The sequence below is a fragment of the Chaetomium tenue genome (assembly GCF_020726465.1).
Source record: "Chaetomium tenue strain MPI-SDFR-AT-0079 chromosome Unknown F5144scaffold_2, whole genome shotgun sequence".
Classification (NCBI taxonomy): Eukaryota; Fungi; Ascomycota; class Sordariomycetes; order Sordariales; family Chaetomiaceae; genus Chaetomium; species Chaetomium tenue.
In genome coordinates, this window is record NW_027117330.1 from 4,970,505 (window position 1) to 4,993,888 (window position 23,384).

Genomic DNA, 23,384 nt, shown 5'->3' on the forward strand with positions numbered 1-23,384 from the left:
TGCACGCCAAAAACCACCCGGGACTGTGGGATCATCAGATTACCCACGAGGCTTAGAAGGGGGGTAGGGGTGTTTGTTTCTCGATCCTGCATGTCGGAATGTGTGTGGATGGGTCCTCGGGTGCATGCAAGGTAAGGTTTTGGGACCCTGTGAAGCTGACCGACAGCCTCTTCTCACGGCCTTGGCGAGTGTGTCGATGACAGGTTCAAATCAGGCCAAGCCGAACAACTTTCCATCGACGTGACACAGGACGCAGCAACCCCAGGCGGTGACTGGATGTGACTGGATGGGCTAATTGTTTGATGGAGGCCGTTCAACCCCTTCAACCCCTGGAGCCGTATCGACCGAGGTAAAATTGAGGACATCTTTGAACCATTGTTGTTCAGCTCAGTCCGGGTCCAGTGACGGGAGTTGTTGAACTGCAAAGCCCCAGACGCCATTGGTTCCCGACATCCAAGCTGCCTCCCGACGAAAACTGGACCAAGGCCGGGGGCTTGCCGCATTTGGGGCTGGTTCGTTCGATGGCGCCGCTGAAACCTCGTTAAAGTTTCCGGATCTGGGACCCCCCTGTCGAAACATTTCCACATCTGCACGACAAGCAGCGTCCAAGCCACGCCGACCGGTTGCTGGACGGCTGCTGGACGATATCTCCACTCCCTTGGCACCGCTCCGATCTGAGGATCCGGCCACTTGGGTGCTCCAGCGGCAGTGATACTCGGAGGCATGCTACCCTGAGAGCGTGGCAGCAGCAGAAAGGGCATGGCAACTCCGGACGATCGTGGCAGCCCTGCACCTCTCGTTGCATCGGCTGCACGTCCTCCCAGCCTGACCAGGGCCCGTATCTGAACACACCGTTGCAGCCGTGGGATCCGGCGGTCGGTTTCCCCTTGTGTCTTGTGCTGTCGAGCCCCCATTATTGGGCGGCGGGATCGGCTGCTGTGGATTCACCGCATGTGCATACAGCTCTGTAGGGGCCTTGCGAGGCTGTCTCTCCATCAGCGGCGTCCCGGCTGCTCGATACAGATGCAGGAACCAGACACTCTCCCCACCGGGAACAGCATGGCATCAACCCGGCGCGCCGGGAATGGCTGGTAGCACCGAGGGACATGTCGACTAGTTCGATGCGGGTGAGTCGCGGTGGCAAGTATCGGCCTTGTTGAGGTGGGATCGGGGACGACACCCGGTAGTCACCCCTCACAGCACTCGCTCAACTGATGTGTGTATCGTCAGGGGAACTCAGTCGCTGGAGTCCTCACGGCTCCTTTACTAGCTCAACGGTTTTGGGATCCGCGATGGCAAATTCTACAAAAGCCATGGGGGGGGCACCCACAAAGTCGCCATCGCAGCCTTGAAGCCATCATCACCACTCCTCTACGGGGACGCCAATCTCTTCTACTTTCAGCCTTGCGCTTCTTAATTTGCATAAACTGCACTTCGCTGTCTGTCTTGCTTTGTTTTGTGCCCGTGGCATACTTCACTCCTTCGCCTCCCGCCTTGACCATCGAACCGAGCAGCATCGAGCTTGTTTGCCTCCTCGGACTCCTCTCTTTCTCTCTCTAATACCCATCCTACAACAGTCTAGAGACAAGAATCACAATGGCTGACGGACGTATGTGAATCTCCCATCCTTACCACCCACCCCTCCCCCCTCCCCCGTCTTGCCACCCACACCCCCCATCACACCCTTGCACCCCCGTCCCGGATCGGGTCAGGCCGCCCCCCTGGTGCCCTACGGGGCGTTGGTCGGACGCCACCCCAAAGGGCGTCGATACCACGACGGCACGGACTAACCCTAAACGCCGGGAGAACACAGTCAACGAATACCGCACGGCGCGCGTGGCCGAGCTTCTGTCGGATTTCCGCACGATCCAGTACTACATCGCGGCGGCGGACTGCAACCCGGCCGACATGGACGACTACTACACCGAGGGGTGGGCGGTGCTCCGGCAGTGCGCGCTCGACGGGCAGCACATCCTGAACTGCGCGGCCGATGTCACAGTTCCCTGCGCCAGCGGCGGGCCCGAAGAGCAGGCTAAGGCCGAGTTGAAGCAGTGCGTTGTCCTTGCGTCCTTTTTTCTGTCTTACCACTTGGCTCTCCCCTAGCCAACCCTCCTCCCAACGCAAGCCACCCCCCTAACATCTTGTTTTTGTGCGTCTGGCAGGGTCCTTCTCGATGCATACGCACGCAGGCACGAAGGGCAGAAGATCTATCTCCGACAGTCGGCGGTACAGCGCTGGATCGAATGGCGGGACCAGGTCCTGATGGGCGGCAGGCCGCACTCGGGAAACCAGCAACAACTTAGGGCTGTCGACCAACAGCTGCGAGCAGTACGTTTTCCCCTCCTTCACCGCCGCACACCGCCGAACACGCATCTTGCTCCTCTCGCCCCTTTCTTTCCACTCCCCCTTTCTCCCACCCTTCCTCACTGCCATAGCCTCAACTACTCCGCCCTAACCGCCACCGTTCGGGTTGTGCTTACACTTTTTGCAGGAGCTCGCCAACGTCACCGACGAGGTCGTCTACTCGGAGCTTCAAGTCTCCGACATGACCATGGGCCGCTGGACGGCCGAAGACCCGAGCCTGCGCGCGGTGCAGCGCTGGGTGCGGACCAGGAGGTGTTGAAAAACACAACACACGATACTACGCACGGCACAACGACCGTCACGATGATACCCCGATCCTGAGTGACGACAAGACGACAAGACGATATTTACCAACCTTCATATCATATACCCACCCCTCTCCGGACCGGCTTGACTTCTCGATGACGCGGGGATCATCAATTCTAATTTTCGCCCTTGTTTTTTTCTCTGGGGATTTCTTTCTTTCTTTCCTTCTTTTTCTTCTTCTCCGGGCTTACATTCCTCAGGAGCATTTGGGACAGGGCATTAACAAAAAAGGCTGGGTTAGATTTGGTATTTTTATTGCTATTGGGATACCACTCGGAAAACACACAGGGAAAACCGGACATTGTACGGCGGGGCGGGTTTCCATTGTACATGTCTTTTGCGCGGCGCGTCGGGCACGCTTCCGTTTGTATATACCTATGCCCTGTGACAGGGATGCAGCTGGCATGTAGGCAGGGGAGCTGGGACTGCCTGGAGCAGAGGGGCGATTCAGGGGAATGGCAAGATGAGCTGAACTCAACGAGCGAACCTGCGCGATTGGTGATATGTTGTTGCGGCTATACTTGTGAACACGAATCCATCTCGATGGAAGCTTATTCAGGACGAGAAAAGCAGTCCGCAGAATGACCCCGACACATCCCGCTCAAGCAGCATTCTTGCTCTGCACGCACAACGCAATCCCACCAACCGACAGCAACATCCCAAGCATGGTATCTGGCCGGGTTAGCACCGCACCGCACGCGTCAGCAGAACAGCAACCAAAACATACCTCGACTGATGACCTTGCCCTCCACCCACCACTCCCCGACGACAGTGAACAAGAACGCCAGGGTGTTCACAATCGGCACCGTCAAGCTCAGTTCTGTAGCACGGTTAGCAGCCGTTTTCACCACAAGCAGCCCCCACGACAAGCAAAAACCCGACCACCACCATCAACCAGGTTCCAGACACAAACAACACCCCCTTCCCCCCACCTTAAACCACCCTCCCTCTCCTTAACCCCCAAAACAACCCAAACAAAACAGGGCTCAAAAAAACAACCTACCCGCCTTCCCAATCAACAAAAAGAACCACACACTCCCCGTCAAATTCAGCACCAACGGCAGCGCATACCGCGGATTCCTCAGCAAATCCACGACCGCAAAGAAGGCCGCATAGACACGCTTGCGCACGCGGCTCTGCTGCACCGCCGCCGTCTCCAGCACCGGGTGGGCCGGCGGGCGGTGGTCGCGCGCCGCGCGGCGGATGAAGGGCGTGGTGAGGCCCCAGGCGAGGCCGACGAGCAGGAAGGAGAGGATGAAATTGATGGCGGGGGGTTGGGGGTCGGGGTTGGAGGGGCGGGGTTGGGTGGACATGGTGATGGGTGGGGGGGTGATGGGCGGGTGTCCTAGTGAAGGCGTGGTGGTGGTGATGGTGATGGTGAGTTCGTCGGTGGGTGGTCGAGGGTTAGGGGATTGATTGAGATGGTTAATGCGGAAGGGAATGAATGGATGGCGTTGTGGGGATGGATGGCCGGGTCGAGTGGAGTGGGTCAGTCTAAGCTTATTTGGCGTGAAACATTGCCTTATTTGGGATAGCGTGTTTATTTGCCCTTCGCCATTTATGTATTTGTATAAATCAAGCATCTTAAAGTTTCGAGTTGCAACGAATGCCACAAAATATGGCCTTTTGGCATTACTACCTTTGACATTACTACCTACTTACTACCTAGTGCACAGCATGGTGTACGCTCAAAAACGACAAAAACTCCTAACTCCACAGAACCCCTAAAAGTACATCACACACCGTAACACCCCCCTACCTATTCCGTTCCCACCCCGTCTTCCACTGGCTCTTGAACCGCGGAAAGATGTGCGCCTCTGTGTTAAACACCACCTCCTCCAACGGCAAAAAGTCCGTGGGCGAGAAGAGCAAGTAAAGGTACTTGAGTGTCTCGGCCTACTCACCCAGTTAGCTTTCTCCCAAACATGAACAGGCTCGCAAAGAAAAGATCACTCACCAGCCAAAAACTCTCCATCTCATCCCTCAACGGCGGCGGCACCTGCCTCACATCCCCCACCGCCGTATACCCCCTACCCAACCCCGCCGCCGTCCCCTCCCTAAACGCCTCAAAGATCTTCCACCCCCACTCCCGATACACCGGATCCCCCGTGGCCCGCCACATGACATACAAACTCTCCACCGTCTCCGGCCGCTGCAAGTTATGCGCATCCAGCGGCTTAATGACAAAATCCTTCTTCCACTGCGCCAACGAATCCCGCTGCGCCTTCCCTTCTCCCCCACCACTACCACCACTACCACCACCACCACCACCCCTCCCCCCCGCCCTCGGCCTCAACTCCTCCTCAGCCACATCAAACCACACAATCTCCGGCGCCAGCCCCGACTTCGTGACCGCATACATGCCCCAGCACGTCTTCACCAGATCCCTCGCGAGCGCCATCTCCGCCTCCTTACGCGCCGTCCACGCACCCTGGGCTTTGACGTGGGCGACGGTGTGGCCGCCCGTGGCGCCGAGCGCGATGGCGCCGGGGAGGAAGCAGACCAGGTGGTCCATTTTGGGGGAGAGTGGGCCGCCGATGCCGTGGGGGAGCTCGGCGATGATTTTGAGGTGCGAATGTCGGGTGGTGGTGAGGAGGTGGGTTTCGATGCCGGCCAGGGCTTCGTGCCACATGGTGAGGTAGATAGGTTCGGAGGTTTGGAGGTATTGTTTGATGAGGTATTCTGGGGGGTGGGTTGGTGGGTGGGGGGTTTTGTGGGATGGGAGGAGGCAGGGGGGAGGAAAGGGGGAAAGGGGACAGGAAAGGAGGGGGGAACTGACCGTAGTAGGAATCGCCGCGGCTTCCGAGGCGAATCTCAGATGTCGTGAACCGCCCCGTATCAGGGTGCACAAAGATGGGCAGGAGGCCGGCCTCCATGGCGTTGTCGTCCAGCACCTGCATCACCTTCTCGGCCCTGCGCCAGTACCGCTCGTCGCCTGTGAGGTGCGACAGGTACTTCATCTCCAGCTGCAGCGTGGCCGCCTCGGCCATGGACGACGAGCCACCGTCCGCATGAGACGGTAAGCCGACCTTCCGACCGAGGTGCACGCTGGCGTAGGGGATGCCTAACGGCGACTCGTATGCCGCGAGCAGCCGGTCGGCGAGGTCGACTGCCTTCGTCAGGTAGATCGAGTCCTGGCGCGAGGCCACGTCGGGTAAGCGACCGGCGAGGTAGTGCGCGCTCAGGAGCCCGCCGAGCATGCGGATGGTCGTCTCAAACGTGTTGACGTCCTGGTCCTGGTCATACGAAAGACTTCGGTGCAGCCATTTGCGTGACTCGGCCAGGGGCTCTGTCAGGTTCATGATCATCATGGTGTCGAGGCTGTCGACGATGATCCACCCCAGACCCTTGGGGCTCATCTGGGAGCCCCTGCCCGAGACGGGGTGATACCGGTCTTTGCCTGGGACGTTTGTTAATGCATTGCCTTGAAGTGACCGAAGGTGGTATGGTCTCACCCCAAGCATATCGGGAGTATGCCTCCCAGCTTGTGCTGAAAGCCTCCTTGACTTCTTCCCGCCGGGCGTCCCAATCGAGGTAAGCGGCGCCGTGGTGTGAGAAGCCAATCGGGTTATCGGTGTACCATCGACGAACGCCCCATCCGAGGGCAGCCGTAGCGGTGAGAGCAGCAATGATATACTTCACCGGGGAGGGTACCCGCGACGGGGTGGGTTGGCGGGTCGGCCTCCGTGGGCTTCTTGCTTTTCTGCCGGCCATTGTCAATTGCGTTTGACAGAGAAAGTCTGACAGAATCCAAGCCAGAAATGCTCAGAAACGCCGACTTCAATGGCAGTTTATGCTTTTCGGGATGTTGGGCCACCCTTGTCGCCCATTGCAACCTGGGCGGCTGTTGGCGCCAACGGACGCCTCGGCGGGTGCGCATCTGTTTGTGACTGGCTCAAGGGGCGTGCAGCTTGCACAGTTCATACAAACACTGTGAGGCTGCCAGCTTCAGCTCTCTAAGCGACACGGCAAAAGTCGTCTGCCACTTTGGATTGGACTCCTGAAATTGGGCTTCTGTGCCTGAACGGCTCGTTGGTAGACAACATGCAACACACCGCCAGGAACACAACAAACCCCTATAATCCCATCGCAGGCTCGCTGCTATGCTTAACAACATGGCTCACGTTTCACACAGCCCCCCTTTTGCTTTCTGCGAAAGACAGTGATCAGCGCGCTCAGCAAACTCCTCCGCGATGGCGAATGTTTATCCTCCCGAGACCGACGAGGACGGCGTGGTGACGTCCTGGGTGCCACTGACAACTACCTTCACGCCATCCGTGGGTTGCGAGAGCAAGTTCCGCCTCAATGGAATGAGCCTCGTCGCCTACGACCCAGGCTACGGCCTCGACATCGACTCTAGAGTGAAATGCCAACCGCCGGCGGTGACGACATGGTGGGAGCAGGGTCGGCTCGGCCGTGGGAACGACGAGGGGCACACCGCCGCTAGCATCGGGCCGCTGAAATGCCCCAATGCATGGGGAACGGTCGCCATGTCGGTGAACGGGATCAGTACCCACGCGATGTGTTGTCCGCCGTGAGTGGACTTGTGATTCCAGGAGAGGTCGCCAGATCATGCTGACAACAGTCCACCAGAGAATACACCCTCGCGAATGGCGAGTTTGGCTCGATCGCTGGAGACTGCCGCTCCGAGATCTCGTCGGGTGCGGTCTTTACCTTTGCGTCAACATCCGGAGGCAACCCCGACTCGTGGACAATCGCCACAACAACCCTGACCCGAGCCTCCCCGGTCGGTGCCATCGCTGTGGTCGGATGGAACATCGCGCGGGAGACGACGTCGACAACCAGAACATCATCCGCTGCTTCCAACACCGACCCGAATCCCACCTCATCATCTGCCACCTCGACAAGCTTGAGCGAGTTGGGCGTTGCCAACCCCACAACCGGACTGGCGGGCGCAGGGTCCAGCGGCAGCTCATCTCCCGAGACATCGTCTGGCTTGCCGACGGGCGCAGCCATCGGGATTGGCGTGGGGGTCGGTCTGGGAGTCGTTGGAGTCGCTGCATTGTTCGCGACCTTGTATCTGATACGGTACAGGAAGAGAAAGGCCGAGGCAGCGGCGGCAGCGGCAGCAGCATCAGTCACCCAACCAGCGGACAACGGCTACCTCCCACCGCCACCGCCGAAACCCGCAGAGGCTTACGGTCCGCATGAAATGCTGCCCGAACATGTGCGGTATAAAATGCCCGTCCCGCAGCCGTATTACCGACCGTATGAGCTGCCATAGCCCAGACCTATGATGGTGGGTTTGGGGTGGAGGGCGATGTTGGATCCTTGATGATTTGGGGGTTGGGGTTTTCGTGTTGATACCATTTTGTTTTGGGTCAGGGAAGGCGTTTGGTAGCGGTGACTTTCTTCGATTCGACCACAATGTATTTTAGTTAACCGGTGAGAGATATCCGTCATAACCTAGGTATAATTCTATACGTGTTGTTAGTTGACGTGGTTGATGATCGATGTTCTTGTCGGTTTGCATTCCGATCGAGATCCACTTCATGGGTTGGCATGGGTTGGGCATGGCTTGCGCTGGTCTTGGCCGATCCGCGTTGCATCCGAGTCGCACCAGAAACGAAACCCCCATGCAGGAATGTGGGCCATAGCGCATGTGCGGGGCACAACAGCCCCAGCCTCGCTGATTTGCGCCAGTCTTTCGCATGCCAGCCACCGAATCCCAATGCCCTGATTTGCGACGCGCAATACCACCAGACCCAGCCACTGCGGACGCGAGCCAACCTTGGCTGCTGGCTTCCCCTGGCGCACGTCAACAAGCCGGCCATTGGATCCCACTTGCATGCTGCCGTCTGCACCTCTTGCGCTCCCTGCGACCAAAAGCCAGCTGATTTTGGATGCTTTCATCTAAAACCACCTCGGAACCTTTCTCGTTGCATTTTTAGTGTTGGAGGGGCTTCTTCGTTCCTTTATCTGCCGCTCTTTCGAGTATCGACTATCTTTTGCTTCTTGTTCCAAATCCGAATCGAGCCGAATTGAGCGACGGCGGGGTAACCAACTAACGTTAGCTTTGACTCCAAAGTAAACAACCCATCTTGCCTTGTCCGGCGATTCCCCCAAATACTGCGACATCGGGTCATGGTGCAGCCCCGCGCGGCAACACAGACAAAATGACGACCAAGTCGAAAACCCATCCACTCAATGGGATGCACACGGCCGGCATCTTTTCCGACATGAGCGCCGATGGGCCTGAGATTGGCACATTGGTGCTTGTCGTCGACCGAGCAAAGAACCTGCCGAATCGCAAGACCATCGGGAAGCAGGACCCCTACTGCGCGGCCCGCTTAGGGAAAGAAGCAAAGAAGACCACAACCGACATCCGTGGCGGCCAGACCCCGAAATGGTAAGTACTTAACACAGTAGCACAGATCCCCAGAGCTCTCCCTTCCCTCTCGAACTCGTACTGACCGAGCAATTCGGCTGTAGGGACCAAGAACTTCGATTTACCGTCCACGACTCGCCCGATTACTACCAGCTTAAGGTCTCGGTATTCAACGACGACAAGAAGACGGAATTGATTGGGGAATCCTGGATCGACCTGCGCGACATTATCGTGGGTGGCGGGGGGCAGAGCGACCAATGGCACCAGCTTGCGTGTCGGGGCAAGTACGCCGGCGAGGTCCGCATCGAGATCACATACTACGATAACCGTCCCAAGCCAGAGAGGCCTGTCGTAAAGGCGAAACCGCCAGTCCCGACCGACGTTGAACCAGCCCCAGCCGCCGTCGGACCAAGGCCAGTGCCGAAGCGCCGCCCGTTGCCCACCGATCCCGTCACTGGAAAATCCCCAGCGCCGCCGTCGCCCGTACCGGAGCAGGGCGAGGCACCGCCTCGACCTCAGCCAAATCCCGCTCCCGTTCCGCACCAACAACCTGAGTACTACCAACAACCGGACCAGGGCAGGGAGCTCGGGACTCCGCCTCGCCGCGCCGAACCGCCCAGCCAGTACCGGACGCCCGAGAGGGCCGAACAACAGCATGCCGCCCAGCACGACCAGGGCTACAGCACACACCGGCAGCAGCCGGCATATGACCGCCAGGAAACATACGAGTTTCCACCGCTTATTGACCATAGGCCTGTCAGCGACGACCGGCCACCCCCACCGCCCGCCCACAGGAGCAGAACTGGGAGCAACCCTTCGATGAACGCCGCGTTCCAAGCGACGCCGCCAACCATGCGACAGGATGTGCTAAGGAGCGAAGCCCACCGAAACTCTGTCTCGGGAAGCTACCCCGGAAGGCCGACATACAAGGCATACGATTCTGCCCCTGCAGGTCTCCCCGGCAACCAATACTCCAAGGCGGACCAGGGCCAACCCCGGCATTATTCTTATGATGGAAATTACGAACCACAAAGGACCATGCAGGCTACCGTCGAAGATGTGCCCGAGTCGCCCGAGTCTATGAGTAACCCTAGGAGGACCTCGGGACGCTGGCCGCAGCCGCAACCTCAATCGCAATCGCAGCCCCATCTTGACCGGGAATATGACATGAGCGCCAGTCCTGCGCCGCTCGCTCTGTCAGGGAGGAGCAGCACTGAGTCGGCGCATTACCAACAGGACCCAAGGCACACGCAAGACCCAAGGCACACACAAGATCCAAGGCACGCGCAAGACCCAAGGCACACGGACCCGAGGCACACTCAAGATCCGAGGCACCAAGGTACGAACGGATATCAGATGGTAGCGCCCGAGATCCCCCAAAGGCAGTCACCAGACTATGCGCCAAACTACGGCAGGCACTCGGAACCTTCCCTACCATCGCACGGTTCCCACACAGCGCAAAAAGCACTGACGTATCGGAGCGAGCTCGACGACACCTCGAGCGGCTACCCGGTACCTCCGGTGCCAGCATCCCTTGTTCCGGGCATCGATCCAAACATTGCCCAGGAAGTCCCGGAGCGGATTACCCAAGAGAGGAGACTGTCAAACCAGACCCGCGGATATGCACAACAAGCCCTGGTCGAGACGCCCCCACGGGGCAGGACCATGAACGATAACTACGGTTACGATGGGGCCGTCGTCCCATACAATGCCCCGTCCGCCCATGGTAGGAACCCCGTTACGTACACCAACGGGCCATCAACGTCGAGTGTCAACGTGGTCATCAAGTCGCGCGCCTACTCTCCCAACCCACCGCGCGATCCAAGCCCGAACCCGCGCCACCAGCACACCATCCGACGCAAGTCAGTCAGCCCACGGCCACCGGTGGAAAACCGTCAGATGTCCGGCGTCCCGTTCGGCCCCGACTCCTACGAAGCTTTGAACCCCAATACTTCCTCGGCCGCTCTCAAAGATGCAGCCTCCTCTCGTGCCGACTACAGCGAGGCCACCGGCAAGATCATCACCCACGATGGCCGCGAAGTTGACCCCTCCGACCACCTTCCCATGGAAACCTGGGCACCCGAGCCCGAGCCAAAACAGCCCTCATCCGTGTCCTCCCGTCCCTCGCTCTCCGGTCCCCAACCCGTGCCCTCTTCGGGTCGCCGTCCGCTGCGCATCGCGGCCCGCACGCAATCCATGCTCCCGGCACCCTCCTCATCGGCCATCACCTTCTCCGGGGGGATGATAGACCACGTCGAACCCATCACCTCGGCATCAGCAACGGGGCGAAACCGTCTGCAAAAGAAGGCCGCCTACCGCCAGTCGACGTCTGCCATCGTACCCATGATGTCGGGTGCCATCGGCCCAGCGCCGGGGCGGGACCCCAGTCCCAACCGGGGCACCGTCCTACGCAAGAACAGCGACAGCAGCGGGCACGGGATGGAACCAGCCCCGCTCGCACCGCTCCCCTCACATATGGACAACTTCACCGCACCGCGGGGCATCCCGCGCGCCGCCACCTTCGACTACGCCACCGGCAACGAGAACCACGCCCCCTACCACGCCCACTCCCACTCCGGCAGCCCCAGCGGCGTCTACGGCACCTCCCCCGGCAGCCAGCGCCACGCCAACGGCTACGGTCACAGCAGCCCCAGCCAGCACCGCCGCCACAGCCGCAGCCCCGGCCGCAGCCCCGGCGCGCACGCACAACACCAGTACAGCCGCAGCGGCGGGAGCATCAACGGCGGTGCGCCGCCGATCCCCGCCAAGGTCCCGCTTGCGCTGCCGCCGCCGCCGTTGTCCTCGTCGCCGGGGAATGGGAATGGGAATGGGGGTGGGATGAGTGGGGCGTTGCAGCTGCATAGTAGTAGTGTGGCGAGGAGGGCGGGCAGTGGGATTGATGATGGGTATCATCATCATGGGCAGGGGCAGGGGGGGTATGGAGGGCATGAGGGGGGGTATGGGTATGGGGGGCAGGGGAGCCACAATGATGGGTATGGGTATGGTGGTGGTGGAGGTGGAGGTGGAGGTGGGAATATGTCGTTGGAGGAGGAGTTGAGGCAGATTGATATTGGGACGGGGAGGTCGAGTCGCAGGCATAATGCTGGGGGGTATGCTGCGGGTGGGCAGTTTGGGACGGTTTATGGGCAGGGGGGGTATTGAGGCGGCGGGGGGGGGGGGAGGGGGGTGGTTCGGTTGCTGGCTCTGTGTAGGTAAGGAAGGGTTGGGATGGGTTTGTTGATCTCGCTTCGGTTGGTTGGGTTGGGTTGATCTGGACTGGGACGGGAAGGGATAGGCTAGAGTGGGTTGGTTGGGTAGGTATGAGCGATCAGATGGGGCTTATGAAAAGGCGGGGTGATATCAGATGGGGCAGGCGGGGCATATGAGGAGATTTGATGGTCTCGGATGGGATATATGAGACGATGGGATGGTGATGGGACATGGCTATTGAACAAACGAGCGGCGGCGTTTTGTGTTTGTGCAGCAGGTTGCGGCTTGTTGTTTCTCTCTGTCTACCGTTTGGGTTGGCCGGGTCGGCGTTTGCCATTTGCCGTTTTTAGATTCTACATACCAGGTATCTTCTGCAGTTGTGTTAAAATTTTACAATGGCTTCTTTCTGATCAGTGTCCCGCTGTTGTTGGGAGTGGTGTATGGATAGCTGGTTGCTGTTTGAGGTACATGTACAAACCTATCTAGGGTACGAATAGGGGCTGGCTGACAGTGACCGCTAGACTGGCACGACGACCCATTACCAGGACAAGGTAATGTAACGTTGGTAGGACTGCGAGCTGGACGTTGTTATTATTGTCACCGTCTTCTTCATCTTCACCGACCCTTTTATTCTTAACCGAGTTGCCATTTCCGTTAACCGCCCCCCGTCACCGCTCCTACATCCCAGTCGTGTTTCCCCGAATACTTCCTCACCGCTGCCGTGGCCAACACCAACGGCAGTGCTATTGATGCCGTGCCAAAGGTGCACGCGTACACAAACACCCGTTTCCACCTGCGTGTTTGCTTTCTCGTCAGCACGGGGGAGAGGTGGGGGGGGGGGGGGGACAAGGTGACGACAGGAAAGGAAATGGAAAGGGGGGCGGGCAACGGAAATGAGAACTTAAAAGACGGCCCAGCACAGCCACAAGTGCCAAACCAAGACAAAGCCAAGTATGTAAGTGGAAGAACATAATTAGCAACTATGTTTCTCTACCGCGTGCGGGGTGTCATTGTCCGCTAAGGCGCCGCCGCGTAGCTAACTGGGGACCATGTGCTGTTCGTGTACGGAAATATCACAGCGTAATCTTGTTTCTGACACTGGAGGTTTGGTGGAGAGAAGAGAGAGGCCCGCGCGGCAGTCAGTTGGGGGCCATAAGCTTGGTGGCGTAGGCACTTTGGGGTGCATGGACCGACGGGTTGGGGCTTGGGGGTGTTCCTTGGTTCCATGGGGTATGTGTTGGGTGTCGTTGACAGCCTAACTTAGGCCTGTCCAGTCTCTGTTCGAGTCTCGTAGGCAACGAATGATGGCTGTCTAGGTTGTGAGCTGGAAGGTAACTAGCTGGATAATCGAGGTAACACTGTTGGCCGTCCTGATCTCGCCGATCAAGGACAGGACGATAAAGTATTCCTGTTCAAACTGTGACCAACACAAGCACTACCGCTCGTTCGAATACATGCACAGGGACAGGCATCATAAGGCATATTGAACAGTAAACGTTGTATTTCCATACCCAATAACCAATAACCCTCTATGCAAGAAACAAGAAACTAAAAACCCAACAATATTTTCCAAATAACAAAACGCCCGCCCATAGATAGCCATCGGCTTCCCAAATCCTATCATTACTGATGCGTCATGCTGTAAACGAGAGGGTATATCCGAACCAGAACCGGACGGCTGTACTGTGTACCAAAAGCCAGGCCCGGAATGAGAAGGCAGATCTGTGCCAAGCAAACGCATGGTCGGATGCAAAGAGTGGAATGAAGAGAAACTATGTGTGTGTGTGTGTGTGTGTGTGTGAAGGTGGTATCCCAGTCGGCGGTGAGTTGCCGGGGTTAGTGGGTGATGAGTGAGCATGAGATGAGTGTGAGCGGGTGGTTGGTGAGCCGAGATAAAAATAAGCCTGAGTGGCTTCCCGCATGGGGAATGGGATGGCGGCGTGGTAGGGGGCTCCCGCACCCACCTCATCGGCACCCCAAAATCCATTTTTGGCCCGTTGCCAACCAACGCGTGCCGCGTCATGTGCCTTGCCAGGCCGTTCCGCGCGGAGCAAAAATCGATTTCCTCCTTTTCGCGCGTTTACCCAAAGAACCAGTAGTAGGTGGCGTAAGGCACGCTCTGGACTCCGGCACCAGCGACTGAGCAGGGCCGAGCAGCACCGCCGGCGGTGACGACACGGAAGACAGAGCTCACACCGGTGGAGTGGCCCTGGCCGTTATCGTCGAGCTGTAGCCATGCGACGGCGCCGGTGTCAAGAATGCCCTTGTCGGCGTTCTTGGGCGCGTTCTTCCCGTCGATCTTCTTGACGGTCGCCCTGAGGCCAGCCGCAGAGAGGTCGAACACGGGGATGCTCTCGATGTCGAAGACGTGGTGGCCGAGGAACTTGGCAGCGGGGATACCGTCAAGGGTCAAGTCCGAGGGCTCGGGGAAGGGCGTGTTCGGGTCGGCGCCATACTCGGTACCGGGGAGCTTGTTGAGCGGGAGGGCCTGGTGCCGGAGCAGATTGGCCGGCAGGTTGTCCCAGAGATCCGGCCTGATGCCGCTGCTCCTTGTTCCCGGATAGAAATCGGTGACATCGTACAGCATGGCGACGGCGCCGGTTGCGGCGCTCTCGGTGGCAGTCGCACTGTCGCATGTGTAGTTCTGGATTCCGTGGCCGATGGCAATCTTCTTGACTACGAGACCGGCGGCCGGCGCGGCAAGCTCGTCACCTAGAGTCTGTTAGTCGCCGTTTGTGGGGTTTTCTGGTGGCAGACTCACCGCCTCCGATCTTGGGGAGGGTATATTTGATGGGCGGCTGGCACCCGGGAGCAGCAGACACCACTACCGCCAGGGCAGCAACCATTACTGTCGTGAAGGAAACCATGATGCTGGACTGATGTCTCGCCGAGGAGGTCGCTGTATGAGGAGGGAAGGCGGATTGACGGTTGGAAAGAAGTCTGGACTGAAGTAGACAAACAACCCGATACAGGAAAGAAAGAGACAAGATAGAAGATGCAATGGAAGTCGAGCTGAGTGGTGGAGTGTGAGGTTGGGATGAAGCTGGTGGGATGGGGAGTCCTTATATCTTTCCCGAGTGGCAGGGTCAGCTCGTGGGAGGCGGCAGGTTTGAGATCTAAGGATCGAACAGGCTAGCGGTGGCTTGCTGAACCGCAGTAGTCGACGGCACCGGAAGCTGACCAGGATGGGTGAGGTTGAGCAGCAGGAGAAGGGCGCAGGAATGCGAGGGAAGTCAAAGAGCAGGCAGGGTTACGTTCTGTGTTACTGGTGCGCCCACATGCTGCACGAGGAGAAGGGTATCGAAACCCAAGACAGGAGAACGCAAAAACCATGGAGGGGGGGGGTCATGACCCCTGCCCTCCATGTACCGGTACATACCTGAGCTGCGCAAACACGCACTCGGGACAGACAAAGCGCAGTCGAAAGACGTTTCCGCGGCCGAAGACCAGACGGAAGCGATGCCAGAAACTAACGGAGCGAAGGCGTGGGGAGGAGGATGACACTCAAGGGTACGGGAGCGGCACGGGGTACGTACTCGGAGCCATCTTTGGTTGAGAATCAAGCTTCCCGTTGGTTGGAGAAGACAGGGGTGCCCTGACCGCGAGCGGCGGCAGACGGGAGCCGTTTATTAAGGCACCAGATCCTTGAAGGTTGCTGCGTCGAAGGTAACAGGGGTCATGCAAGGGTGGGTGGGATGGTGGGATGGCTGGGATGGCAGGGGCTTCATCAATACTGCAACCTTCGAGGCGACTGTGAGGTCTGTCCGTTTGTAACCGTCCTCGACGTGGTCCATATCTGCCAAGCGAAGTCATGCCGGCGATGTGCCTGTTGTGCTTGTTGTTTGAAGGAGAGAAAGCTGCAGTTTCTTTTTTTGTGATTGTGATGTAGCTGCACATCCATGGAAAGGAAGAATTCGGCTGAGCGAGCTCCGTAGGTACTTTGTAAATTCGGAGATTCCGTTTTTGGCAGCTTGTTTGCCGCATTCCCGCCTCGACGCTATTGTCCGGGCAAATTGCTTAACAGACGGCGTTAATACGAATCTGCCATGGCAAATCTGGCAGACATGCTGGCTGACATGGGATGGGAACCGAGAAGGCGGGGCGATTCCGATCGCTGGCCCAGCTCTCATAGGGTTGCGCTGCAGGCGCTTGGCCTCGATAACGGGCCTCGATGGGGACAGCTAAAACTTGGGAGCGGTTGTCTGCTGCCGAGAGAGAAATGAGGGGTCTTCGCTTGGTGACGGCGGCGGCAATACTAGAAGCTCTGTGGTCCCTCTCGGCTTCGGCTTGCCGTGGCATCTCTTCATCATCATTCTCTGACGACTACTCGCCGTAGGTTTGATGACGTGGTGTTGTGAAGCAGCAAGCATTCATTCATCTCTCTCTCATCTCCATGCGCCGCTGCTGTGTAGTGGATAATCAGTGTTCATGCTGTGCGCCCACCCACCATCCACGCCCCTGCTTGACCCAACAACCAACGTGCAGCCACCTGAGGGCACGGCTGTTTGAGAGTCAGGTGGCGATGGCACGCGTATTCTTTTGGTGTGGGTTTGGCTTTTTTGGTTGAGCTTGACCAAATGCGGTCGTGCAAATTCTCGGTGGAAAAACCCGACAGCAAGACTCCATGACCGTTGCGGGAGGGAGGAATAGCCGTCCCCTATGGAGAGGTGCGCGGCTAACCCATCTGGCTTGGCTGCTTGGCGCATTTTTCAGATGCCCCAAGTGGCCGACCAGCCGAGAGGGAAGGAAGCTTGTTTCTTTTTGGTATGGTGTGATCGGGCCTCGCTTCGTCGCTTCGCAGCTTAGCAATTTATCTGGAAAGAGCCGACAGACGAAGAAACAGTTACTGTCAGGGCCCATGAAACGCGGACTATTCCGTTGTGTAAAATGGGGGTTTTGGAGGGGGTAGGTTGCCTGGAGGCAAGTCAATCTCCTTGGAAATCGTTCATCGCATCTACGAATTGCCCCAGGCACAGACCCGATTTCCATCCCGGCACCACCTGCGCAGTTCGGACGAGACCCGCTGTGATTTTGGCCCGTGCTGCTGACAGGAGGTCCACCTGCAGCGACTGAGACCAAGCTCTTGCAGGAAGGAGTGCAGCCCTCCAAAACCCCTCAACTTTGATGCAACTTGTGAGGTTTTTCAATTTCTTCTCGCGAAACTCGAAACCCAACAAGGTTTGAAACATTGAATGCGAGATGGATTCTGCCCTAGCTGTTAATGTCTCACGATTATGATCTTCCCGTCTTCGATGCACCGTGTTGATGTGCAGAGCTACACAGGGGGCACATGAGATGACACAAGGCCCTGCATCCGGGGAAAAAGAAGGAAGGCTCACCCATGCGGCATCATCAAGTGACTAGCTCTATCGCCATGGCTGAGACTTACAGTGCTGGCATCAATTACGAACATCGCTCGAGTCTGCAAAACCCGATGGTCTGGGTTGGCTAGTTCGGTAACTACTGGGTACACATGTATGTACATACATACACTAACACGAAGAGCCGGAGCCGATCATGACGAGGTGATCATCGCCAGCACTGCTCGAAATGGCTAGGGCTGCCGCCATCGCCAGATGCTTGGCTTCCAGAACCAACTTGCGAGCTTCAAGGTCCGCACGTGGCAGAGACCACCGGGCCACCTCGAGACGAACCCACGCGACTGTGCCCTTCCCCGTTGCTGTTGGGGAATACCATACTCTCGGTCCAGGTCCAACACCCGGAGCAAGCCCTTGCGCCTTGACCCTGCCTCCCTCTCGAGGAGGCGATGCGCAACAAGGCACCAACCGAAACACTGAAACAAACTCCCCAGGGCTCCCAGGGCACTGGTACCCAGGGGGATCGGTGGGTTTTCTGTTGATCGTCGCAAGCATTCTCGAAACAATCGCCAAATCGCCCAACGCTCCTGTTTCGTTTCAAGTCCGTGTTATCGTCCGTGTGCCATGTGAAGCCCCTGGAAACACACCGCACAGACCGTTCAAGTCGCTAGAAGAAGAAGAAAGACAAACACGCCGGCCACCGCGTGCACAACCTAGTTGCGACATTTTCTGGACCCGGAATCTCGCATTTCAAGGTTCGTCCGATTTCTCAGCCAATTTCGAAAGGGCATCTTGAACTCGACCAGCCCCCTTGGGCTCTCTTCCCCGCGCGCACTAACCCATGGGCCTTCTTCGTCTGGAGGGGAACACGGAACAACGACCTTCTTTGGGCGGCCCGAGCTCGAAATCGGAATCCGTGGACTGCGCCGCGAACCCGCAGAAGTCGGAATAAATTGCCAGCCAAGATTCTGGCACCGACCAGTCGCTAAAGCTTCGGTGCAGTCCTGGATCGGGAGACAAGGCACGCCGCACGGGGTTCGTTGCGAAGACGGATTTGTGTTCCAAAATACTACACTTCCCGGTCTGCCATAAAATCCCACCAAACAAAACTGAATCAACTCTGAAGTAAACACTGACAAAGCAGCCATGCCGTCCCACTAATTACGCACTCGATATCCCATTGAACGGCAATAAACGGCCTTCCCCAAACGGCACGGGCCAGAAATACGCACAATATTTCACGCGAAGGTGGTGTAACCCTCTCCACGGGTCGGCAACCTTCACCTTGGCATCAATGGCCCGCCGGAATGACCGACCAAGATCAAGGTTCAAGCAGGCAATCAATATTGCAATCTCGCCGTCGCGTGTCAATGGCTGGGCAGGATTCCCGCTACTGTGCGCGTGCGATCTGGTGGCGCAAGGCCGGCCAATGGGGGTTGCACGAGAGGTGCATCCGGCGCTTAGAAGCGCGTGGCCTGCAGTTATTGCTCCCCTCCCCTCCTCTCGAGTCTCCCCCTCCTCCCCGGCTTTGTCGTCTCCCGATCCTCATCCGGACAAAAACAATGAATTAGGCTTGCCGAACAGCCGCGACCGCCATCTCCGCGGACCAACACCCAGACTGGGTTTAGGTGTTTTTCTGCGCAAGCTATCGCGGCTACCGGATCCTTCGACGGCGGTGAGCGCGCTCCTGGACCCCCAGTTAGCTCGCGTCTCTCCGTCGTCTCTCGTGAGCCGAGGGGAACTTTCCACCCGCATGCGGGCAGCCAACCAACATGCATTCCTGCGGCAGGCGACGCCAGAGATTGGTCCGTTGGCGCGACTATCGACTCAATAGCCGACCCACCCGCCGCCATGCTTGCTCCGTCCAACGCTCCTCCTGCTGCCAGAAGTTCCATGCACGCTTCTGGACGCCGGAGAACAAAACGTCTTGTGTGTTGCTTCTTTGCTGACGAGAGCATGGCAGCCACCGAGGGATGGTTGCAGCACCGCTGGGCTGCAGCCACCCATTTGGGTGTGTCTCTCTCTTCTCACATGACGAATTGCTTCTGCAGCACCCGTGCCGTTTGGGGCATGACAAGGTTGGCCACTGATAACTGATGGGTGACGTTGAACCAACAGCTTGACACATCTGCAATCTCTGGCTGTGGGCAAGCAAGGGCCCGGTGATTCTACGAGCCACGTCACTAGCCAGGCCCATCCATCTGTCGCCCATGACGAGGCAGTTTGTTGATTGTGTCTGCGCACCAGGCCAAGCAGGCTGCTGTGGGGACAGTGTCTTGCCCGCACGCGTGTGCCCATATGTATCAAACTACCCTACCCTACCCTAGCCAGAGGCGGTCTCAGAGCGGAGGGCGGACTGCCTTACCCAAAGACCCAATCCCGGGGCGGTGGAGCCGAGCGTCTATGCAGTTGGCTCCTTCGTGCAGGCCCAATGTTGGGGCCTTCTGATCCGTCGACAAGCGATAGACGCCAACAAGCGGGCTTGGCTTGAGTTTGGCCATGCAAACTAAATCCTGCTGGACGATGGTGAGTGGGTTTTGTGTATGATGTAGCACGGGTTGTACTAGTACTCGGGTGAGGCTCGTTGGAAAACGGAGCTGTAACGGCGGTGAGTGGGCGGTGGTGCTGGTCGAGGCCAAGGCTGTGGCATGGGATGGATGGCTTGGGGTTTCTGGAAGGAGCCGTTCCGGTGAGGGGGGTTGCTGCCATAGGCTTCCTTCGTCGTCTTCTCGACGTCCAGCCGCGGCAGCAGAGCCTGGCGAGCCTGCCCTGAGACTCGGCGGCAGAGTTGCTACCTACCTATGTTACGTGGCGGAGGGTGGTTCGCCTTGTGATGGCGGTTGGTGAGGGCGAAGCGAGGGACTGAGGAGGAGCATAGAGCAATGGGGGTGCTGTTTGCGGAGCCTGCGGAGCCAGGTTATCCGGGGGGCAGCCTTGCTCGGACGAGACGGGGGATGATATTGGCTCGACCAGCATGAAGGAGGCTGTCTCTCCCACATCTCAGGTCTCTCAAACCCGCAGACGTAATCAAACCCGGGGCGATCTATCTTGTCAGAATAGAGGTGATTCAAGTTGTCGAGCAGGTCGTCGTCAAGTCGTAGTTTGACGCTGTTGTAGCGTACCGAGGTAGTAGGCATCTCCAAGCCTGGACAACAAACCGAACAGCACATCATGTTTCATCCCTCTCCTTTGCAGAGGTACCTCCCCAACACGATTCTCCCCCGATCGTTGTATGAATCCGCCAACCAATCTACCCAACCCAGTAGCATCATCTCAAAATCAAACTCCCCAACCTTCCCGTCCATGTAAAACTAACCCATCACATCACTATCAAACCTCAACCCCCCAGTTGAACCCAATCCGCCTCACCGCAGCCACCACCGTTAGCATCCCATACCGCCTCCGCCCCACCAACCAATCACACGGAGAAATTCCCCGCGTCACCGCCTCCGACCGGGCGTCAACTGCGGCAAGGCCCGATCTCGCGGCCCGGTGGGTCCAGTCCCTGTCCTGTCTCACTCTCCTGATACGTGATACGCGAGAGGTACCAGGGTAATTAAGATATGTGGGTGCCTGGCATCTGTTTTTTTACTCTACGCTGCTCTGTAGTGTTGGATTGATTGATTGATTGATTGATTGGGAAGGACAGGGGAGGGGATGGGTGGATGGGTGCCGGAGGAGGCGGGGCAGGGCAGATCATCTGACTTCCTCCATCCTTCTTGTTGGTGTCTGGTTTTCAGTGTGTTTGCTTCATGCTTGCTGCTGGCTGCTTGGTGTCTACTGCCCCTCCGCCGCCATGCTTCTGGGTCGCGTGTTGGCGTCTATTGTGGACGTGGGATTGGTAGGTGGGTGGAAGCGGTCCACGGTGGTTTGTGCGAGGTGGTGGGGGGTGGCGTTTTCGAGGTTTGGTTGGTGTCTCGAGGCTTTCTGGGTTGGTCGTCTGATATGTTGCGGCTGGTGGCGGTGTTGGATTGTTTGCTGTTGTTGCGCTCTATCAAAGACATGGCTACAGGCTTGAAAGGTCTGTCGAAATGGAGAATCGCTCGATCATTCAGCGCGATTATAGCAACAAATCCAAGAGAAAGCCATGCTCGGGTAGACTGTTCCTGGGCATTATAATGTTGCTCTCCCAAGAGGTCCTGAAGAATGATACCCAGAAAGGCTGCCGTGTCTCCGTGATAGGGCTGTTACTAAGGTTCCTACACTTGATGGTGTCGGGATGTGTCCAACACGGATTTATGGCGGTAAACTCTGCCCGCTTCTTTTGCGGTATACTGATAAGTATACCGAGGTAGTATTAATCATCACGAGACATTCACGAATATCTACAAGGTGCTTAGCCTGCTCTGCCTCAACAAGGTACTGATGTCAAGTCCCGTCGTAACATAAAGTCTATTTCCTAACAATTCAATACAAGGTAGGAGGGATTAACGGTTTGACAATGCTGGGCGGCCAACAGCGGATACCGAGCTCGGTTATACTGACGCCCGTCGGCCATGTACAGCGGCAGGGGCGAGTATTCAGCCACCACCAGCCTGATTCCCTTCGGAAAAATGCTCGTCTTGACTCGATGCTGGGCGAGAATCGTATGAGCTGGCAACACCAATCTTCGCTTCAAATCGAACGGCAATACTAGACCAATTGGCTCGTAATCGCAATCCGATAGATACATTCCCCATTGTAGCATGTAGGCGGTGCAGACTATTTGCGAATAGGCCGGATGGACGGCGAATAGTTCCACAGTTCGGTGGCGGTCAAAATATCTAGTCGCACAAACCAGGGCGTTTTGATGAGCGTTTATTATATGGCAACACGGGAAGTCCCGGAGGTTCTGACGCCTGCCTGCGAGTGTGGCGAGGGACGAGAGACTGCCGAACACCTGGTAGTGTGGTGTTTGGCCCCACCGTTGACTCGAAGATGGGAGAGAACTGGAATTCGGACACGACGGGACTTTTACTCAGTTCTACACGGTATCAATCCCACGACTGCACGGTTTGCGAGGAGGATCCTCGACTGGCTGATGGACTCGGGGAGGCTGCCGATGTACAGCTTGGCCAGGAGGCTCGAGCTGGAAACGGCGGCCTGAAGCGCCCCCGTTCGGAGGCCAGGAGGCCTGAAGCGCCCCCGTTCGGAGGCCAGGAGGCCTCCTCTCTTTGTATACGTAGACTCACCAGAACGCATCGTTCCTTGATTGTCGGTAGGGGTTTTTCACCCGGCCCGGGAGGGCACGGTTTTCCTGTACACTAAATAGCAGAGGGTCCGGCACGCCCTAGGGCATAGCGGAGTATGAATAATAATAATAATATTATATGGCTGTGTTCTGGGGGAGAGCACTCACCTCTTTTTGAGGCTTTGGATTGTGCGGCGGAGCCACCGAAGACTCGGAGCTTTCTGGTCGATGTATCTGTCTCGGCCCTGGTCGCCGTCAAAGCAGACCGGGGCGTTTGGTGGCGGCGGGATCGAGGAGAACTGTCCGATGCGGGCCGACCAAGACGGCAGTTCCAAACCACAACTCCGACAATGACTTGGTCTCCTACTGCTCCTAAAACTGCTCCCGTGTCCGGCTTCTTAAGGAGCTCATGATCATGGGGCACCGGGTGTGTGGACACCTTCTCATTCTCTTGCCAGTTGTACTTGCCAAACACGGCCAGGACGATGTACTGGGGGTTGGTGATGAAGTTGGCAAACATGTGGGCGCGCGAGCGGTACGTGTCTCGAGGGTAGTTGATGCGGCTGGGGTGTTTAAAGCGGAAACCGAGTACATGGGAGCGTCCAGCGATTGCCACGGTGGCCAAGCGTGGCACATCTGAGTAAACGGCGATGCGAACTTGGTGCAT

At 57.7% G+C, this 23,384-nt stretch overlaps 10 protein-coding genes across 10 annotated transcripts; 4 read left to right on the forward strand and 6 right to left on the reverse strand.

The window, feature by feature from the left end:
* Positions 1-173: 173 nt before the first annotated feature.
* On the reverse strand, positions 174-1,108 carry F5144DRAFT_590986 (uncharacterized protein; the record flags this gene model as incomplete). The annotated part of the gene is made up of 3 exons (XM_066790212.1): positions 174-731; positions 853-990; positions 1,022-1,108. 3 exons carry the CDS (start codon positions 1,106-1,108, stop codon positions 174-176), a joined length of 783 nt encoding a protein of 260 aa, XP_066647358.1.
* A 147-nt stretch (positions 1,109-1,255) lies between these two features.
* On the forward strand, positions 1,256-2,812 carry F5144DRAFT_148480 (uncharacterized protein). The gene is made up of 4 exons (XM_066782452.1): positions 1,256-1,609; positions 1,814-2,051; positions 2,163-2,328; positions 2,492-2,812. The coding sequence occupies exons 1-4, from the start codon at positions 1,597-1,599 to the stop codon at positions 2,621-2,623; spliced, it is 549 nt and encodes a 182-aa protein (XP_066647359.1). The 5' UTR covers positions 1,256-1,596; the 3' UTR covers positions 2,624-2,812.
* Positions 2,813-3,263: 451 nt separating this feature from the next.
* On the reverse strand, positions 3,264-4,250 carry F5144DRAFT_148594 (uncharacterized protein). Its single transcript, XM_066782454.1, has 3 exons — positions 3,674-4,250; positions 3,398-3,490; positions 3,264-3,342 (listed from the first exon to the last, which is right to left on the reverse strand). The coding sequence occupies exons 1-3, from the start codon at positions 3,981-3,983 to the stop codon at positions 3,272-3,274; spliced, it is 474 nt and encodes a 157-aa protein (XP_066647360.1). The 5' UTR covers positions 3,984-4,250; the 3' UTR covers positions 3,264-3,271.
* A 175-nt stretch (positions 4,251-4,425) lies between these two features.
* Positions 4,426-6,384, reverse strand: F5144DRAFT_590989 (glycoside hydrolase family 47 protein; the record flags this gene model as incomplete). Its single annotated transcript, XM_066790213.1, has 4 exons — positions 4,426-4,566; positions 4,628-5,352; positions 5,450-6,070; positions 6,126-6,384. The coding sequence occupies 4 exons, from the start codon at positions 6,382-6,384 to the stop codon at positions 4,426-4,428; spliced, it is 1,746 nt and encodes a 581-aa protein (XP_066647361.1).
* Positions 6,385-6,747: 363 nt separating this feature from the next.
* Positions 6,748-7,990, forward strand: F5144DRAFT_148954 (uncharacterized protein). Its single transcript, XM_066782455.1, has 2 exons — positions 6,748-7,204; positions 7,264-7,990. The coding sequence occupies exons 1-2, from the start codon at positions 6,864-6,866 to the stop codon at positions 7,913-7,915; spliced, it is 993 nt and encodes a 330-aa protein (XP_066647362.1). The 5' UTR covers positions 6,748-6,863; the 3' UTR covers positions 7,916-7,990.
* A 426-nt stretch (positions 7,991-8,416) lies between these two features.
* On the forward strand, positions 8,417-12,181 carry F5144DRAFT_528588 (uncharacterized protein; the record flags this gene model as incomplete). The annotated part of the gene is made up of 2 exons (XM_066786886.1): positions 8,417-9,040; positions 9,124-12,181. Exons 1-2 carry the CDS (start codon positions 8,808-8,810, stop codon positions 12,179-12,181), a joined length of 3,291 nt encoding a protein of 1,096 aa, XP_066647363.1. The 5' UTR covers positions 8,417-8,807.
* Positions 12,182-14,309: 2,128 nt separating this feature from the next.
* On the reverse strand, positions 14,310-15,096 carry F5144DRAFT_481605 (uncharacterized protein; the record flags this gene model as incomplete). The annotated part of the gene is made up of 2 exons (XM_066785294.1): positions 14,310-14,941; positions 14,991-15,096. 2 exons carry the CDS (start codon positions 15,094-15,096, stop codon positions 14,310-14,312), a joined length of 738 nt encoding a protein of 245 aa, XP_066647364.1.
* A 551-nt stretch (positions 15,097-15,647) lies between these two features.
* Positions 15,648-16,634, reverse strand: F5144DRAFT_149056 (uncharacterized protein). The gene is made up of 2 exons (XM_066782456.1): positions 16,306-16,634; positions 15,648-16,245 (listed from the first exon to the last, which is right to left on the reverse strand). The coding sequence occupies exons 1-2, from the start codon at positions 16,526-16,528 to the stop codon at positions 15,734-15,736; spliced, it is 735 nt and encodes a 244-aa protein (XP_066647365.1). The 5' UTR covers positions 16,529-16,634; the 3' UTR covers positions 15,648-15,733.
* A 4,535-nt stretch (positions 16,635-21,169) lies between these two features.
* F5144DRAFT_564954 (uncharacterized protein) lies at positions 21,170-21,733 on the forward strand. The gene has a single exon (XM_066788456.1). The coding sequence runs from the start codon at positions 21,205-21,207 to the stop codon at positions 21,664-21,666; it is 462 nt and encodes a 153-aa protein (XP_066647366.1). The 5' UTR covers positions 21,170-21,204; the 3' UTR covers positions 21,667-21,733.
* Positions 21,734-22,881: 1,148 nt separating this feature from the next.
* Positions 22,882-23,384, reverse strand: F5144DRAFT_600406 (uncharacterized protein; the record flags this gene model as incomplete). The annotated part of the gene is made up of 2 exons (XM_066791074.1): positions 22,882-23,016; positions 23,085-23,384. The coding sequence occupies 2 exons, from the start codon at positions 23,382-23,384 to the stop codon at positions 22,882-22,884; spliced, it is 435 nt and encodes a 144-aa protein (XP_066647367.1).

What these genes read in the sequence shown, in the direction of transcription:
- F5144DRAFT_148480 (XM_066782452.1), top strand. An exon ending in GCTAAGGCCGAGTTGAAGCA is followed by an intron (nt 2,052 to 2,162) that starts GTGCGTTGTCCT and finishes TGCGTCTGGCAG; the next exon opens with GGTCCTTCTCGATGCATACG. An exon ending in TCGACCAACAGCTGCGAGCA is followed by an intron (nt 2,329 to 2,491) that starts GTACGTTTTCCC and finishes CACTTTTTGCAG; the next exon opens with GAGCTCGCCAACGTCACCGA.
- F5144DRAFT_148594 (XM_066782454.1), bottom strand. Translation starts at nt 3,983, where the DNA reads ATGTCCACCCAACCCCGCCCCTCCAACCCCGACCCCCAACCCCCCGCC. An exon ending in TTTGTTGATTGGGAAGGCGG is followed by an intron (nt 3,491 to 3,673) that starts GTAGGTTGTTTT and finishes ACCGTGCTACAG; the next exon opens with AACTGAGCTTGACGGTGCCG. An exon ending in GGGCAAGGTCATCAGTCGAG is followed by an intron (nt 3,343 to 3,397) that starts GTATGTTTTGGT and finishes TAACCCGGCCAG; the next exon opens with ATACCATGCTTGGGATGTTG.
- F5144DRAFT_148954 (XM_066782455.1), top strand. Translation starts at nt 6,864, where the DNA reads ATGGCGAATGTTTATCCTCCCGAGACCGACGAGGACGGCGTGGTGACG. An exon ending in CACGCGATGTGTTGTCCGCC is followed by an intron (nt 7,205 to 7,263) that starts GTGAGTGGACTT and finishes ACAGTCCACCAG; the next exon opens with AGAATACACCCTCGCGAATG.
- F5144DRAFT_149056 (XM_066782456.1), bottom strand. Translation starts at nt 16,528, where the DNA reads ATGCCACGGCAAGCCGAAGCCGAGAGGGACCACAGAGCTTCTAGTATT. An exon ending in CTTCTCGGTTCCCATCCCAT is followed by an intron (nt 16,246 to 16,305) that starts GTCAGCCAGCAT and finishes CCGTCTGTTAAG; the next exon opens with CAATTTGCCCGGACAATAGC.
- F5144DRAFT_564954 (XM_066788456.1), top strand. Translation starts at nt 21,205, where the DNA reads ATGGGTGGATGGGTGCCGGAGGAGGCGGGGCAGGGCAGATCATCTGAC.